This window comes from Dermacentor albipictus, chromosome 2 (assembly GCF_038994185.2).
Source record: "Dermacentor albipictus isolate Rhodes 1998 colony chromosome 2, USDA_Dalb.pri_finalv2, whole genome shotgun sequence".
NCBI classification, from domain to species: domain Eukaryota; kingdom Metazoa; phylum Arthropoda; class Arachnida; order Ixodida; family Ixodidae; genus Dermacentor; species Dermacentor albipictus.
In genome coordinates, this window is record NC_091822.1 from 107,333,629 (window position 1) to 107,349,907 (window position 16,279).

Sequence of the window (16,279 nt, forward strand, 5' to 3'; positions counted from 1 at the left end):
ATGTGTAGTACTTGAAGATGAACATAAACAGATATCAAACGCGCTTCGGCGCGTTTCGAAAAATCAGTCTGACAGTCGTGCATACATTCGTCAGAGGAGGACTGGGAGACGGGGCCGCCTGTGGCACAAGGTTTTCTTTTGCTCTCTGGAAATGAAAGGGGAACGCTTATTACCGATGTTATCGCGAACACAACGTGCGAGCCTACCTTCTTCGGCACTTGGACGTCTTGTTTCGTGATGCGCCGCCGCCCCTTCAAGACCTACGATTAATTAAAAAACGACCACTGTCATCGCGCTTGCCCATAACTTGACCTTGTTGGCTCATATTTGCATATTTATAGCCCATCTAAACGTTAGGGGCTGACGATGGAGACCCACACAGCGCATCTTACCTTCCTCGCGTATCCGAGCTGAAGCATTGGCTCTGGATTCTCAGATGTCCGCTTCCCGTCGACAAAATGAACCGAGCAGACGCGCGACGACTCCGTAGGGACGAATCCCTTACGATTTACAGCGCTAATCCAGCGATGCTTCAGTACCGCGTCGGCAGGAAACCGATGCAACAGGTACATGTTGCAGCCGCAGTCCTCTTGCAGAACATTGTGCGTGCTGCACTGTACTTTTCTTGCTGCATTGCGCTTCTTTTGGTTGTTCGAACAACCGTACACAGCGCAGTGCTGCCCGGACGTTTGCATAGCCTGTGCGGATAAGCTTAAAATCGCGAGAACTTGGTGCAGTCAATGCGGGAACAACGTGCATGCAGCGTGCACGACAGTCCAGCAAGAGAGGGCAACTATGAGACGCTAGCTACTCTCGCTACCGGGGGCCTAATATCCGTTTCCGAGTCTCTGGTTCGAGGCTTCCGGTGCAAAGGTCTATAGTGCGTACTGTTGAAAATGCGGCCCGACATGTTCGCTGCCGAGACCCTCAAGTGCGCGCTGCCGAAAATGCCGTCCGGAAGCTACATGCAGGCTGCAAGTACAGTCAAGTGAGTGCTGCCGAAAATCAGGTACGACAGCTTCACCGCGAAGACCCTCGTGTGCGTGCAGCAGAAAGTGAGGCCCGGGAGCACCGTCGCGCACACCCCCTACATGTGAGCAGCCGAAAATGAGGCCCGAGAGTTTCACCGTGTATCATAACCGTCAACACAAACGTGATCGTTCGTCACCACCACGCTGCGGAGCCTCCGTCTAACGGAGGGCGCCTCGAGCCCTCTCTCGTTCACGAACCCGAGCGGATCGTGACAGTGGCGACCAAGATGGGATCGAACCCACGCGGGCAAAGCCCGTATTGAAACGATTGCGCCACGGACGCCTGCATCGACAAGCGACATGAAACACCCTTACAAATTTAGCGCGGGCAAGCCTTTGCCTTGAGATGCTTCGCGCGTTTCGATTTGGCCACATCGACAAGCTGAATCGTTGCAATTTGTAGCGATTGTGTGCGTTCGCAGCATCTTCTGCACTTCGAGAAGTATAGATTGCTCGTAAATTTACGGCGATGAAGACATATAAAGCGTATTAAGCAAAGCCACAAGAACGCCTGAATCCACAAGCATTAGGATTAGACAAATTCATGTACTTCCCTTCATTGAACCCGACTGCAGTGCCAGTTTCCTTTACTAATTATTGAACGAAACTCTATGGCGACGATGTCTACGATAAGGCGCCAGAGTAGCGCGCGTCGTCTGCATGAAAACAAAGCGCGCTACTCACAGCGTTCTCTTCCTGATATAAACTTTGCAGCTATATAATCATAGTACAAAATATTGATGCGCGAGATGAAAACAATGAAAACACGTATAGAGCTTCGCTCAAATTTCCAATTAGGGAGTATCGTAATCGTCGGTGAATTCTTTTACGGGGGATTTCAACGTAAACACGAAGGATCCCGACAACGTCTAGTTCGTACATTGTGTGCAAGAAGCCCTCGGCATGCAATTTGTCTCATATGCACGCTGCAGCTCTTGCCGCACCAGTTCTTGTTTGGACTTTGTATTTAAAGACATCAAAGCGCCCTTATTTCCCCGCTGCGTGCCCTTCTCGACCTACTTTTCCGACCGTAAAACACACCTGAGTGTGTATCGATAAATGTATGCAAATAAAAACACGACTTTAAATATACACATTACTTGCAGTTGTCGTGTTCATTCAGTTTACGACGGTGTCCTATGGAGACGCTCCTTTAGCTTGCTGGAGGAAGACTGTGAAATGTGTGCCGTGCAGGCCTGTGGCTTTTCTTTTTTTTTTTTTGATCTCGCGGGGTCAATCTAGCGATTGTGCTTTGTTCGGCACTGTTCTTCTTCTAAACCATAGTACCCTTGGTAGTCAAGTTACCTAGTTACACCAAGCGTTAAAAAAGAAAAGACACCTTCATATGAACCTGCTTAGTATGTCGCAAGTTCCAGTTCGCGTTATGCCAGAGCACGTAAAGAAGGAACAGGGAAAACTTCGTATGCACATGCTGGGATTTTGCATGCACAAGGGGCCACATTTAGAAGGCAGTTCCTTGCGTATTAGCCACGCTTGCCAGCACTGGTTAGATCCTGTGGTCTAAACTTCTTTCGCGCCAACCACCACTACCTTTATTCTTCTCTAATTTTGACTTAGTAAGCCCCTTAAGAAGCACTTCTTCTTAGCGCCTTTTATTGCGCACTCTCTTGGGTATTTGCTGAAGCCGTACCTTGCGGTTACTCTGCCTTACGTTCGATCGAGCCGATCAATTTTCTTCTCTTTATTCGCGAGCCTATGACCGGCCAGCAGCAAATTTTCTATTTTTCCAGTCGGACGAGCATGAGTGCGTGGGATCTGCTGCCTTTCGATAGCGTCACACTCGGCTTTTCCGCTGTGTATGAGTTGGGGCGTGACCTAAACCTCGTGTTTTTTCTATGCTATACGAATACCTTATGGTCGCCATCATGCGCCCGCGTAGTTCAACCACCCTTCGCTTTGTTTCCTCGGCCAGCAGTCAACGTTGTTGATATGTTAGTTAAGTTAGTTAACTCGTATGCCTACCTTTACTGCGTTGGTCAGCCGGAGCAATCGCCGACATAACAGGAGGGCTAGTCCCGCCTGCCTATCTTTAATCCAGGCCGTTACGCGTCATTTCTTCCCGCGCTGCTTTTGTTGATCCTGCAGGCTTTCTTATGCTCATAGCTACTTATATTCTCTGTTGTCGGTTGTATGTTCATTATTTCCGGCTCATTGCTAGCCCTCCTCGATCTCTCTATGGGATCCATCCTCCGCTCGCAGCGCACATTCTCTGGAGAACAAGAATTAAGTAGTTAACCGATATACGTGGATATCAAGTTAATTTCTCCCAGAGCGCAGCAGTGGCACTGCGACATGCTGCGATGCTTTCCCACTTCCTTCTTAGAGGAAATCAAAGAGAAAGAAAGAGAGCGGTTCCCTGCTCTCACATAGCAGGGAACCGCTCTCTTCCTTTTCGTTCTTATTCAAGAGGATTCGTCGCTGGCTATACATGCACTGCGAAATGTGAAAAAAAAGCATGAAAAAACAAGGAGGGGCGGTGTCAAATAAACGCATGCTGGCCTGTGCGAAACAAGTACTGCGGCCGTGAGTGAGCGCTTTTGTTGTCCGTTGTCTTGCTTCCTCAAGGTCGTGCTCGTTCGAAGCATACATCAAAAATCACGACCGAACAGAAGCGTGATGTACTGGCAGCATCGCGAGATTTCGAGAGGGCAGATTGTGTTCTTGTGAGAGCACGAAAGTGGAGCTCGTATGTCTGCGCATGTGCGTGGTACGTACACCTTTAGCACGGAATGGCATTCTCTATCGTTTACTTTTGGGGGTAACATACCTTTTGAGAGATTCGTCTGATATTGCTCATCTTCGCGGTGAAACATTGTGTCTTGAGCGCGTGCGATGGTATAGGACGCTTTGTTTCAACAAGCGTCCCCACTCTGGTGTCATCAATATGAACTACTGTACCAGAAAAAAAAAGAAATAGGTAAATGCGGCATAATGAGTATTTAAAAAAAATTAATTGGGGTTAGTGCAGCGATCAATTCCACGTATCAAATCTCGACCGATGTGGTGGGGAATATAAGACTGCCGAGTGTCTTTTTATCTCGATTTTAACCGCGTGGTTGCCCCTGACGTCACCGCAGCGCAGAATATAGTCAAGGCGTCGTTCTGTCCCCGCCACGTATATGTCGTGCGGGCCTGTACATTGCGTTCTCACTGCGTTCTCACTGCGTTCTCACTGCGTTCTCACTGCGTTCTCACTGCGTTCTATTTCCACTTTCTCCTACTACCTCTGAGATGTGTGCCATCGCGAGCAGAAGATTACTGGCAACAGCAGCGACGAAAAAAAGAAAAAGAAAAATATCGCAGCAGGAAACTGTGGCACGCCTGGCGCCACCGGGAATCGGGGTCGTTAAGGTTAATCGACGTCCGGGGTTTTACTTATCCGAACCACAATTTGATTATGAAACGCATCGTAGTGAGTGACTCCAGAATTATTTTGACCAACTGGGATTCTTTAAGGTACACCCAAATGTGAGTACACGAGCCCCCTTCTGCATTTCATTCCCATCGAAGCAGGGCCGCCGCGGCCTGATTGGCACCCGCGACGTCGAGCTCAGCACCGCGACGGCATATTGCTGCTAATCTGCCGCGGCGGCCATAGGCGGGTAGTGTATTGCATTGGTCTAAGTGTATACGCACATCTACCCCCTCCTCTCAGACTGCGTAAGTACGCTGCGACAACAACAACAACAAAAAAAAAACATTTTTCGAAGAAGACGTATACCAGTGACGCAATCGCAGTGGGGTATACGCGAAATGCCTTGTGTGTGCTTCATAACTTCATCTTCATCTTCATAACTTCATCTGCTGCAGTTATTTGCGCGCTAGAAGTGCTTACGTGCCTAACTTACGTTAGAGCTAGCGGGCATGTTACGGCATAAGTTTGCAACCGCGCTCGCTCCCTATTTATGTCGGAAGGGTGCGACATAAGAAGGGTGTCAGCCCTATTCATAGTTGGCCCATTTGCCTAACAACAAGGTCATCCGTCAATACCTTGTTTTTCAATAAAGTCTTTACTCACTCACTCTGTTTTTCAGAGGGTGTTTGGGCAGTGTACGGTGAATAAATGACCCCTGTATACCGGAGGCGCCCGAGGCTCCTTCCGCCGTTTCTGGACCGTATGCGTGTCGAACGCATTGGAACCATAGCCGAGCAAGCGTACAATTCCTGAAACAAATTGCGGTGTTATCAAATAAATAAATAAATAAATAAATAAATAAATAAATAAATAAATAAATAAATAAATAAATAAATAAAGTTTATGAGATCGTATAGGGAATCGTACTGTCTAATCTTGCAGTCGTGCTCGCTCCCTCTACGTAGTGGGTGCGAATTGTCATCCCTCTGTCTTGCTGCCCGAGCCTTTTCACGCTATTTCTGGACCATATACGTGTCAAACGCGGGGTGGGCATAGCCAGGCAACCACCACATTTCTGCAACAGCTTGCACACTTGTAAGCGTTATAACTCCTGATGTGCACCGGTTTGAGTTTGGTGGATTATCCATACACGATGGCTGAGTAAGTTCTCTAAAACCCGACTACACCTGCTGCGATCGGCAAACGTACTGCCGAGCCATACCTCTCTGAACGCCGAGATAGAGGCTAAATTTAGCTCGTCGTCATCTCTGCACGCGACACAGATGGCGACGAGCTGTCTCAAAGAACCCCAGGTGGTCCAAATTTTCGGAGTCCCCCACTGCGGCGTGCGTCATAATCAGACAGTGTAAAACCCCATAATTCAATTCAAGGTCCCATTTCGACCTCATTCCTTGTCTCTCTTTTTTACGTTACGTATGTGTATACTTGTGCCGTGGAGTGATAGCTTCTTTCGATCCTCGACTCAACCATACCAAGGCAAGGCGCGTGGGTAGTATCGGTAGCAAAGATATAAGCAATAAACTATAACATGTTTTCATTGCCTGATGTTTTCGCAAATGACCCCACGTCTCCCGTCAAAAGAAACATATATATATATATATATATATATATATATATATATATATATAGTAATTTTTTACCACATCCATGGTTTGGAATCTTTGCTAGTGATTCTACGGTCGACGCTTAAAAGACCAAATGTGTGTGTACTGCTTCCAGCCCTCACCTCGAGTCCAGCCGCCGGTATTACTTCTGCGAAACTTCAGCGTTCGCCAGTATGGCGGAATGTAGTACGAATCCAACAAGAATCCTACTATTACGCCATCTTCCTGGGGAAATAGCGATAGAACCGGCGCAACGGAGCGGCGTTTAAGAGGCTGCTGCCGGGTGATTGAAAGCCAGAAGAAACGGCAGGAAGGACCCGCCAGTCGGATAGAAATGCGAGAAGGACAAGCAAACAAACAAGAGAGCGTCGAGCGGCGTTTCGACAACTCCGCGCGCGGCGGCGCGGCCTCTCTCTCTCCGCAGTGTGTGAATGCTTCACACCCGTAATCGAAATCCTCCGGAGCCGTGAAGCCGAGACGAGGGACGATCTCGTTTCCCACTGACGCCGTCGGCTTTGTATTACCCGGGAATGACGCCAGAGGGAAGGAAAGTTTTTTCTCTTTTTTTTTTCGAAGCGGCTCAACCGACCGAATGACGACGCGCTCTAGAAGCTGCCATGCGCAAGCTTCGGGAAGAGGCGATGGAGAAGGGCGACTTGCGCGCGATGAGGAATGTGTAAGAGACGCTTCTTTCAAAAAAAAAAGGGGGGGGGGGAGAAATTAAAACTGAACGAGTAGTAGAGGTATATACCGCCGGTACACGCAGGTACACCTGGAGACCCTGCAGGACGCGTCGTGTTTGGGTACGAGCGTGCACTCGAGCGTCGGCGACATGCGGGCGGTGCTGAAATTAATCCGACGCTGTAAGGACGAGACTGCAAAGCGGGTGTTTAGTAGGCACCCACGGTCGACCGTTGGGTGAGGTAGAGAAAGCTGGCAATATGCGCTGCAGCGAGGTGTATGCGTTTATATATGCATTTACACATTTGTGTTCGCATTCCTACGCTTAAAACACTCTTTGTAGCCTCCCTCCACGTAGATTCAGCCAATTGGAACGTGTAGTGGAACTACTGTGGAACGATACTCGGAGCGTACGTTTGCGCATTATGCGTTTATGCAGTTATACGTTATACATTTACGAGGTTGATATGTTTTCTTCCCTTCCTTTGAAACCTGGTTTCGCAGCAATTTCGAGGCAGCGCTCCGATGTGACGGGTGGATGTGGTGATGATTGATAGATCTGCAAAGGATTCAAGCGCGCCTTCTCTCAGTGCCAAAGAAGGCTCATACATCTAGAGATACTATATTTGTCTGCGTACCCCGGCGGCTTTACCGTCAGAGCGTTGGATCACACGGGGAGTCGTTTATCTCCGTGAATTGGAAGCTTAGGCTCGTTGGCGCGTTACAGTACACCGTTCTTTCAAGAGAACGGAGTCGTTATGGGGAATGACGGTGCAGAATTTGTCTCCTGGCTTTTTTTTAAATTTTTTTAAAAAACCGGCGCTGCACCTTACAGGTATAAGCTCCTATAACAAGGCTGCCGGCATAACTCGGGCGGCACTGCAACTCCACTTGTTTCGAACTTTCGATGACGAACAGGGCTTATTGTTAAGCTGCAGCTCTTGAAACGTGACGTTTGAGCAGAGGAGAAGGAATCAGTGCTCGATTAGCACAGGAAACACTTCCACGGCAGGGGCTCGGTGATTTGACATCTTAAAGGAAGCTTAGAATGAATCGCACTGACGAAAACTAGCAGCGCTTTTGATGCAACTAAGTTGATTTGAAGTTATATTTGATCCAGCGGACGAATATTGCAATGCATCCATGGAATTGTCTATGAATTGCAATTTCAGCGTAATCTGTCATGTTTTTCATTATATCTGTCATTTATCCCGCTATGTGAACCACTGCCTTTTTTCCTTAGTGTTCTTTATTATCAGATGTTCATTTAGTCAGTCTGCGCATGTGCGCGTGCGTGCGTGTGCACGTGCGTGCGTGTGTGTGTGTGCGTGCGTGCGTGCGTGCGTGCGCGCGTGCGTGCGTGCGTGCGTGCGTGCGCGCCTACATACGTGTCTCTATGTAAACTACTATATACTTCCTTGTCTGTTCGTTCTGCGTTTTTTGTCAGCGCCGTCTTTTTTCTTTTCGTTTTTGCCACGTAGCATTTTCGCACTAATTGGTCGCGTGTTTCAAATGCTTGCAACACGCAAACTAGACTGTTCCTCGCAAACTGTTGTTATGTGGGGGGTAAGGGGGCTCTCACTCTCCGCTACACGCAGTTTCTTCCCTTGCGTCCGCTCTTTTGTTTTTTTTTTTGTTTTTTTTTATGTACAGAAAAGTAATGACGAGTAAAGCCGCATTTCGACCCTCCATGGTTGCATAGTGGCTACGGTGTTGGGCTGCTAAGCGCGGGGTCGCGGGATCGAATCCCGGCCATAGCGGTCGCATTTCGATGGGCGCGAAATGCGAAACCACCCGTGTACTTAGACTTAGGTGCACGTTAAAGAACACGAGGTGGTCCAGATTATTCCGGAATCCCACACTACGGCGCGCCTCATAATCAGAAGGTGCTTTTGGCGCGTATAAAACCCCATAATTCCATTCAGTGCCGCATTTCGACACCATCCGAATGCGGCCGCGGCCGCCGGAATTTGATCCCGCTCCCCCGGGTTTAGCAGCGACAGGCTAAATGCTTGACGTAGCTGCAGTGCCACAGGGGCGGTGGGAAAGCCTCGAGCTTACGGGCGTCTCTTTGCTGCCAGGACATGTAATTCCTGCAATCCGCTGAGCTTCAGCGTGCAGGCGTCAGTTGAAAAACGAACCCCGGGCCGCCCCCAGGAGGAAGGGCAACGTGTTAAGCCTATAGGAGGCACCGCGAGGGGATGACAAAGGGAACAAAGCTCACCGAATTGATCCCCACGGAAGGGCGCTTGTGCGCTTCTGCTGCTTTCTCTCGTTCGCGAATTCTCGTGCCCTTACTATTTTCTCCTCTCGTCAATTGAATAAACAGTGCTGCTTTTAAGTGCGTTGTTTAATCATACCCTTGAGTTCTCCAGCGGAACTCGCCCTGCTTGTTTATTGTTCATCAACCAAAGGCAGGAACGCGGCCGTGAACTTGCCTGCATTGCACGCGGAGGGGACAGTGTGGTGGAACGTAGCCGTCATTTTTGGACGGCGTGCCCCCGTCAGATCTGGTATCTCTGGCACGTGTCACTCTTACTTTCATGAAGCAAACAATAATTTCGCAACACGATTGAAGTCAAACGAATTGTACAAACACGTGATATTGTCACGGCAGAGCGCGCGGTAGGATTTATTGTTCCGCTCTGAGCAGGCAGAGCTACAGCAAAGCAGGCGAACAAGTTCGCATTGGTTAAAAACTCCTGGGACTGAAACATACCCGGCCAATACTCGGAGAGCACATGTTGATCCAAGACTGCGAGAGAAAAAGCGAAGGAAAAGGCTTCAGTGAGAGCTCGCTTGCCAACGCTGGCCGCGTGAAGCAGTGCTCTCTCCTATCGTGCATTTCCTTCCTCCATGTTTGCGAGCGCACGAGTTCACTTCTCGCATGCACTGGCGGAAAGGAGGAGTAGCCAGCGACGAATGGGGCGAAGAGAGGAAGAAGAGGAGTTGCCAGAACAGTACGACTGCGTGTCCCGGTGAACAGGTTCACAAATGAGGCGTAGTGTAGTGCTCCATGACACTTTCCATCGCTCCCTTCTCTTACCAACAAGTAGTGTACGCCGAATTCTTATCACAACACTGCCCCACGTCGCCGCGGCTGAAACGCAAATGCGCCGAAACCTAAAGCTTCCGACGACGCATTGCCTTTTTAGCTAGAACAAAAACAAGAGTGAAAAGAACAGACACGTGACAGGATGTGCCTTAAGTCTTTGTCCAGACAATGTCTGTACTTGGTTACACCGAGTATGAGCTTCTCTTAGACCCCCCCCCCCCCATAGAAAAAAAAAATAATAGCTCACTAAAGCGGGAACACGTGTTACTAAACTATCACGTGTTGCCTTCGGTTTCCCACGCAGCCTACGCCAGAAACTGGGCTTCGGCGGCGACGCCACCACGGAGGCTGAAGACGCCGACGACGTAGGCGGCGACGCCGACCCGATGTCCTCCGAGGATGCCAATCTACGACGCGAGGTCGAGTCTTTGGACGAGCTGGCGCTCAAGCTCGAGGACCTGGCGGCCACCCTGCGCGAGGCGCTGCTGCGTGCCAGTGCCCAGAGCCCGTCGCTCGTGAAGCAGACAACCCGGGGTGCCCATTACTTCGTTCGCTTCCAGCTGCCCATCGTCGCATTCGTGCAGGTCAGTGATTGTAAACCAGTAAACTTTCTGACATAAGAACTGGAAGCCGGACGAGTTTATGTGGATTCGTTGTTAACTACCACGCGACGGAAATACAAGTGACAAAAACGAGTTACAAGGAGGTAGGGTTATTCGCAAGCAATCGTAAATCAAAAGCAGCACTCTGAGTGTTCACTTGTTCTTGTCCTTTCACTTTCTGTCGCACCGGAAACAATAATAATGAATCCAGTAAAATTTGTTGCCAGGCGGGTTGGTTGAATGTTAAGAGACACACACTAGAGCGACGAGGGAACAGACTTTAGAAGACGGCGACATAACGGATACATGGCGGGTGCTAACATTGCAGTGAGAATACAGGGTTAGCCCCCGCCCTGCATGCTTCCTATTCCTTTCTCTTTAAATGGACACTAACGAAAAAATGTACGCCGAGTTAAACATATTATTTGGGGAAAGGTGAATTCCTTATTCTTGTCCTCGCCTGCCTCTTCTCTGGCACTGTGCCCACTAATAGAGGCAGCAGTACTCCAACCGCTGTGTTCCTCTCGATGTCGGCGAGGAAAGATTGAAGGCTCGGTGAATGTCGCGAGGTCGCATTACAGGAGGCGAGACAATGACGTTGATTGGAAGTGGTTAACTGTTCATAATTGTTACCGAGTAACAAGGCAGAGAAAGGAAACGTTTTTGCATATATTTCTGAAGACTACGAGCAGAGATAGCGGCCGTTTTCCGATTTCTAAGGCAATCCGCACCTTTCTTCCAAGGCCCCGGCACTACTTAAAAGGTATCCCCGATATATTGCGTTCTCCCCATCCAATCATACTGCGACGCGATCATTGTATACACACAAGGAGGCTTGAAGAGAGAGAGAGAGAGAGAGTGTGTGCGTGCGTGCGTGCGTGTGTGTGTGTGTGTGTGTGTGTGTGTGTGTGTGTGTGTGTGTGTGTGTGTGTGTGTGTGTGTGTGTGTGTGTGTGTGTGTGTGTGTGTGTGTGTGTGCCTGTGTGCGTGTGTGCGTGTAAGGCAAAGGAAAGACAGGGAGGTCGCTGTCGTAAAACGTCGCCGCGCACCGCGCCTTTTGTTTCAGCTCCTCGCGAGACGCATTACTCAAAGGAGAGAATTCCCGAGCTCGTCGGGACGTCTGGGCCATTCACGGAATGTTTCGGTAAAGTTGCAGTGAAGCAGCGACGATGTGACTCCAAAACAACGACGTTGCTCCCGCAAAACGGAACCACAGAACTTACGGCTGAGATCGCCCGCTTTCGTGCTTTCCGTTAACCACTGCTGTAACTCTTGGCTATAACTCTCCGCCGCCGGTCTTGGTGCTGGACCGCGTATCCTTTGACAGCTGCTGCTCCCGCAACAACGCGGGAAAAGAAATCAAGGCTGCCTCAAAAACATTTTTCATTACTTACATCGTTAGTTAAAAGAGCCGATCCACGAGGAGACAGCGCAAACTCGCACGAAATGAATTCTGCAATGAACACACACTTTAGCAAGCAGTGCAAATAACGGGACACAGAAAAGGGGCACACGACACGGGCGCTGGCTTCGAACAAGTACGTTCATTGCGCGAGCGCGGAATATATAGGCAGAGAAGCAAGAGCGGAAACATAAATGGCGTGAAAAATGTGTGTGTGTGTGTGTGTGTGTGTGTATGTGTATGTGTGTGTGTGCGCGCGTGTTTGTGTGTGTGTGTGTGTTGTGTATGTGTGTGTGTGCGTGTGCGTGTGTGTGTGTGTGTGTGTGTGTGTGTGAGAGAGAGAGAGAGAGAGAGAGAGAGCATTTATTCGGACCATCGAGGTGGTTGCTCTTGAGCTCGAGTGGGTGGTGCCCTCATTCCAGGACTCCACTGGCCATGGCTGCTCGACGTGCTTGCTCGACGAGAGCTTCTTGTCCCGCCAGGGTATCGCCGGTCAGAAAAGAATGGTTTGAGATTGCGAGTTGGCGGAGATGTGTTAAATTTACCGATACGAGATTTCCTTGTCTAATAACTGGATGGATGGCGAACTGATGCATGAAGGGCCGCGTCGGACGATGGCAAATGCAAATGCCTCGATAATTTCACGTGTGCGCTGGTCAGCGTGCTTCTGGATGACAGTGACGTTTCTTAAATACGGAATGCATTTACACGACCTGCAATGCAAAGCAAGATTGCTGCTGTATTCTTGTTTTGCGTTGTTGGCGTGCTCCCGGAAGTGATAATTGAGTTTGTCCTACGTAGGAGCGCCCGCACTTCAAGGGTATTTCATAAACAAATCCATTAATGCAGCTGTTGAGGGGCTCCTAATGCTTCTTGTCGCAACTTCTTTTTTGAATAGAAATGGGGTGGGGGGGGGGGGGGGGGGCGTCGTCTCAGTTGACCCTCATGCATAACACGTTCAACTTGCCTGGGGTTGAAAAACACAACCGAAACACCCATCCTTGCCGCGGCCTTCTTCAATCTATGGGACACCCCGTGCACATAGGGAATGACAGCCATTTTAGAATTATTGATCTAGGTTTTGCGCGGCTTTTTCCTTTGGTGCATTTCCGCTAACATGTCTTCCACTAGCGTACCAGGAGGACGCTCGGGAAACCAGCCCGCAAAAGCCACTGTACCTGGCCTTCAAAGGTCATTTCAATCTCGTGTACGCACGATCTTTGCAGTGCATTACGGAAGGTGGCTTTTGCGATTCCCCTCTTCACTAACCTTGAGTGAGCCGACGACAAAATCAAGAGGCTTTTTGCTGAGCAGGGCGCATACCTCCAGCATACATGTTCTTTCTTGAACAAAAGAGGAAAGTCCAGAAAACGCAAAGTGTCCTCTGGTAGCTCCTCTGTCAGCGTGATGTCATTCATAATATCTACAAAGCTTTTGTGGACGACTTGTACCACTGAAGCAAGATCGTCATCAGTCACCTCGACGAGGACGAGGTGGTCGTCGACGTACCTGAACACCATCTTGGCGCGGACGGTTGGGAGGTTCCCTTCAATGTCACGGTCGTGGCGGGCTAGCAGCCGGTAACTCCGTGACCTGTTGCTAGCCACGGGACACCCCGTGGCAGAAGCCGATGCACGCTCCTTCATTTCGGAAGGAAATCTTCCCTGTGAACAGGACCACCGCAGAGCGCAGGTACAGCCCTAGCTAGTCGAGAAATATGCCTACATTTTTTCCGCACTCGTTTTGGAAGCGCACGTCCCCGTATGCATCAATGCCTCCGTTTGCGATTTCAAGGAGAAGAGAGGGGGGCAACGAGAAATAAAGAAGCTTTACATCGATGGAGAAGGCTAACATCCCGACTGTTCTGGAGGAGTTCAAGTACTCAGATACAGCTGCTGATCTGCGAACTGAGAAAAGGTCGATCACCTCGAGTAGACCAATGCATTCCTACAGGGAGATAACAAGCGGCTTTTGCCAAGCTCCTCGTTCTGACACAATCACTCTGGAAGGGCAGTCGGGCGTGTGCGTTTTTGCCAAGAAAAAGATTTCAAGGTTCTGCCAACATTTTTTTTGACCGCTGCAACAAGCTTTTCCAGTCCAGGTTATAAGCGCATCATCATTGCTTTTTTCTTCACCCTTCTTGGAAGCTTCCCTTCGATTTCATGTAACTCGGTTCTAACGGCGGCCTCAGATTTTGCTTTGTAAACGCCCTAAGGCATGACGACGAAGCCACCTTTCCTGTCGGATACAAGGAGCTTCAACTTGGCCTTCCTGAGGGTAGTATCCAGTTGCGCGGGTTTTACATGTCGGTCTATTTTGGATCGAGCTGGCAACGCTTCGAGCCCTTCCAAAATGCACCTGGTCACCTCGCGTGGTTTTGCTTTTGATGCGGTTCTTCGGACAAGGGTGAGCTGCTCAGGTCTCTCGAGCCTTTCTGTGTCCCGTTATTTGCGCTATTTGCTGAAGTATATGTTCGTACCAACAAGCCCAGCTAGCCACTATTCTGAATGCACACAAATTGGGCGTTGTGTAAGAAACAGGACAGAGTGAGAAGCTGCACACAAACTGAAAGTGCTATCTTGAAGCGGTAATGATCACTGAATCGAAAGTGTACATACCCTCATAACATTAAGAAACATGACATATCTAGACCAACGATCACAGCTCCTTCCACTCGTTCTGCTGTTGAGCACCTTCGATTGCCAGACGTGGGGGCCACATTTGGATGAGGAGTGAATGCAAAAACACTCGTATATGAATCGATCGAGAGAGGTGGTCAAAGCTAGAGCCCTGCACTGAAACGTTCCTCATACTGCTCGTGTTCCTCTAGTGCGTCTAACCACATGAATCAATCAATCAATCAATCAATCAATCAATCAATCAATCAATCAATCAATCAATCAATCAATCAATCAATCAATCAATCAATCAATCAATCAATCAATCAATCCGGCGCAGTGATTTCCACAGGGCGAAAGACTAAGCTGGTAGCTCCTCCTGCCCTCCCACTTCCAAAGCCCTACATGTCATGCATTACCAATCCCAACGTTTAACTAGGGAATTAAAATAATTGATTTCTCAGCTTTCATTCATTCATTTGCGAACGGTTTCGATTCAATTGTGTAGAATTTCCCAATTTTTCCAGCATTAACAAAGCAGACAGAACCTGAACTTACCTAACGCCGCCTTGGGATGCATGAATAAAATCCTTTTAGAGACAGTATTTTTTCTTAGTGCAAGGCATTCTAACGCATAATCGTTCAACGAAACACCTTAATTGCGTCTCTTATACTCCACTTGCAACGTGCCGACTCTGTGTCGTATAGCAGGCGGCTGTGGTATTTGTAACAACGCGTGCTGTTTCTAGAAGCACACTCTCAGGTGTAGCCCCCATTAGCGTCATTCAGGCTTCTCATTAGAAGTTTGAACATTAGAGACGTTAGAGTGAGACCGTAGTGATCAGGCATGCATAGAACGCCCCAGAAGACCTCTTTTTTTTGTGGACAAATTGTTATGTGACTTCTTACGTCCATTAGGCAAGCTTCTTCTTGCAAGGATATTGCATAATATTTTGGTGCATCGCAACAGAACATATACTGAAGGCAACCAAGAGTCAACAAAATGGCAACAGAATTTCTATAAAATTTGTACGGTTTGGTAGTATGCACCGCTTCCGAAAGATGCAATTTTCAGCAGTGGCGGCACATTACAGAGAAACGTATGGACTGGACAGAGAGACAGGAAAATAAAACATCGTGTTTTGCTATTCCATATTCATCCGTTTCGCATACACAAACGCAGTGGCCTTTAAGCGCAGAAAACGAATTACCCAGTGAAGTCTGGGTGAGCCGCGCTTCGCGAACTTTATACGCAATGTGTCATTGTCCAATATACGGCGTAGCGACTTCCTTTTCTTTCTTCGGGAGAGAAGTGGACCCCTCGCCTGCAAAGAATATTTTCCACCCCAGTGACTTCATCGGAATCGTGCTCTTTATCTCGTTCGCATCTCCACATTTGTGCAACGTTAAAGAATCTGGGAAAAGAACAGGAGCACAGTCGCTTTCAGTGTGAGCTGTAACACGGAACTCGCAGTCGAAGAGGCTCGAAAAATGCATGCCGGCACCGAAAAACGAGGAATTGAAGAACCAAGCGCCACTCAAATTACTGGTATTTATTGAATCAACATTGCATCGGCGCCACACCGCAGCCTTTAAGCCCTTTCGACTACAGACGGTCTCTTGCAACTAATATCGAACTCAACTGTACATCCCGTTCTGGTTCTGACGAAGGATTCTCCCACCTAGTCGCAGACAGGATGTGGGTAGCGAAAATTGCTACAAACCAGGCAACTGGCGTCGTGTATTCTGCCTTCTTATGGAACCATCCTTTTCGCTATGTAATGTCAATAAATTACCAAATTTTCTTGACCACATGGTTGCCACACAACATACTGTCACGGGCGGCGATCGTCTGGTTGGTGTTCGAACGATGTCGAAGACGACGATGTG

General features: G+C 48.8%; 1 protein-coding gene and 1 long non-coding RNA gene across 2 annotated transcripts in view; one reads left to right on the forward strand and one right to left on the reverse strand.

Annotated features, from left to right (window-relative positions):
- Positions 1 to 16,279, forward strand: part of LOC135914896 (uncharacterized) — a 364,873-nt gene that overhangs the window by 108,130 nt on the left and 240,464 nt on the right. Inside the window, exon 3 of the mRNA XM_065447822.2 lies at positions 10,073 to 10,352. Coding sequence (XP_065303894.1) covers positions 10,073 to 10,352 — 280 coding nt within the window. The remainder of the gene's footprint in view (positions 1 to 10,072; positions 10,353 to 16,279) is intronic.
- LOC135914893 (uncharacterized) lies at positions 12 to 736 on the reverse strand. Its single transcript, XR_010568454.2, has 3 exons — positions 393 to 736; positions 207 to 260; positions 12 to 145 (listed from the first exon to the last, which is right to left on the reverse strand). It is a non-coding gene; the product is annotated as an uncharacterized lncRNA (long non-coding RNA).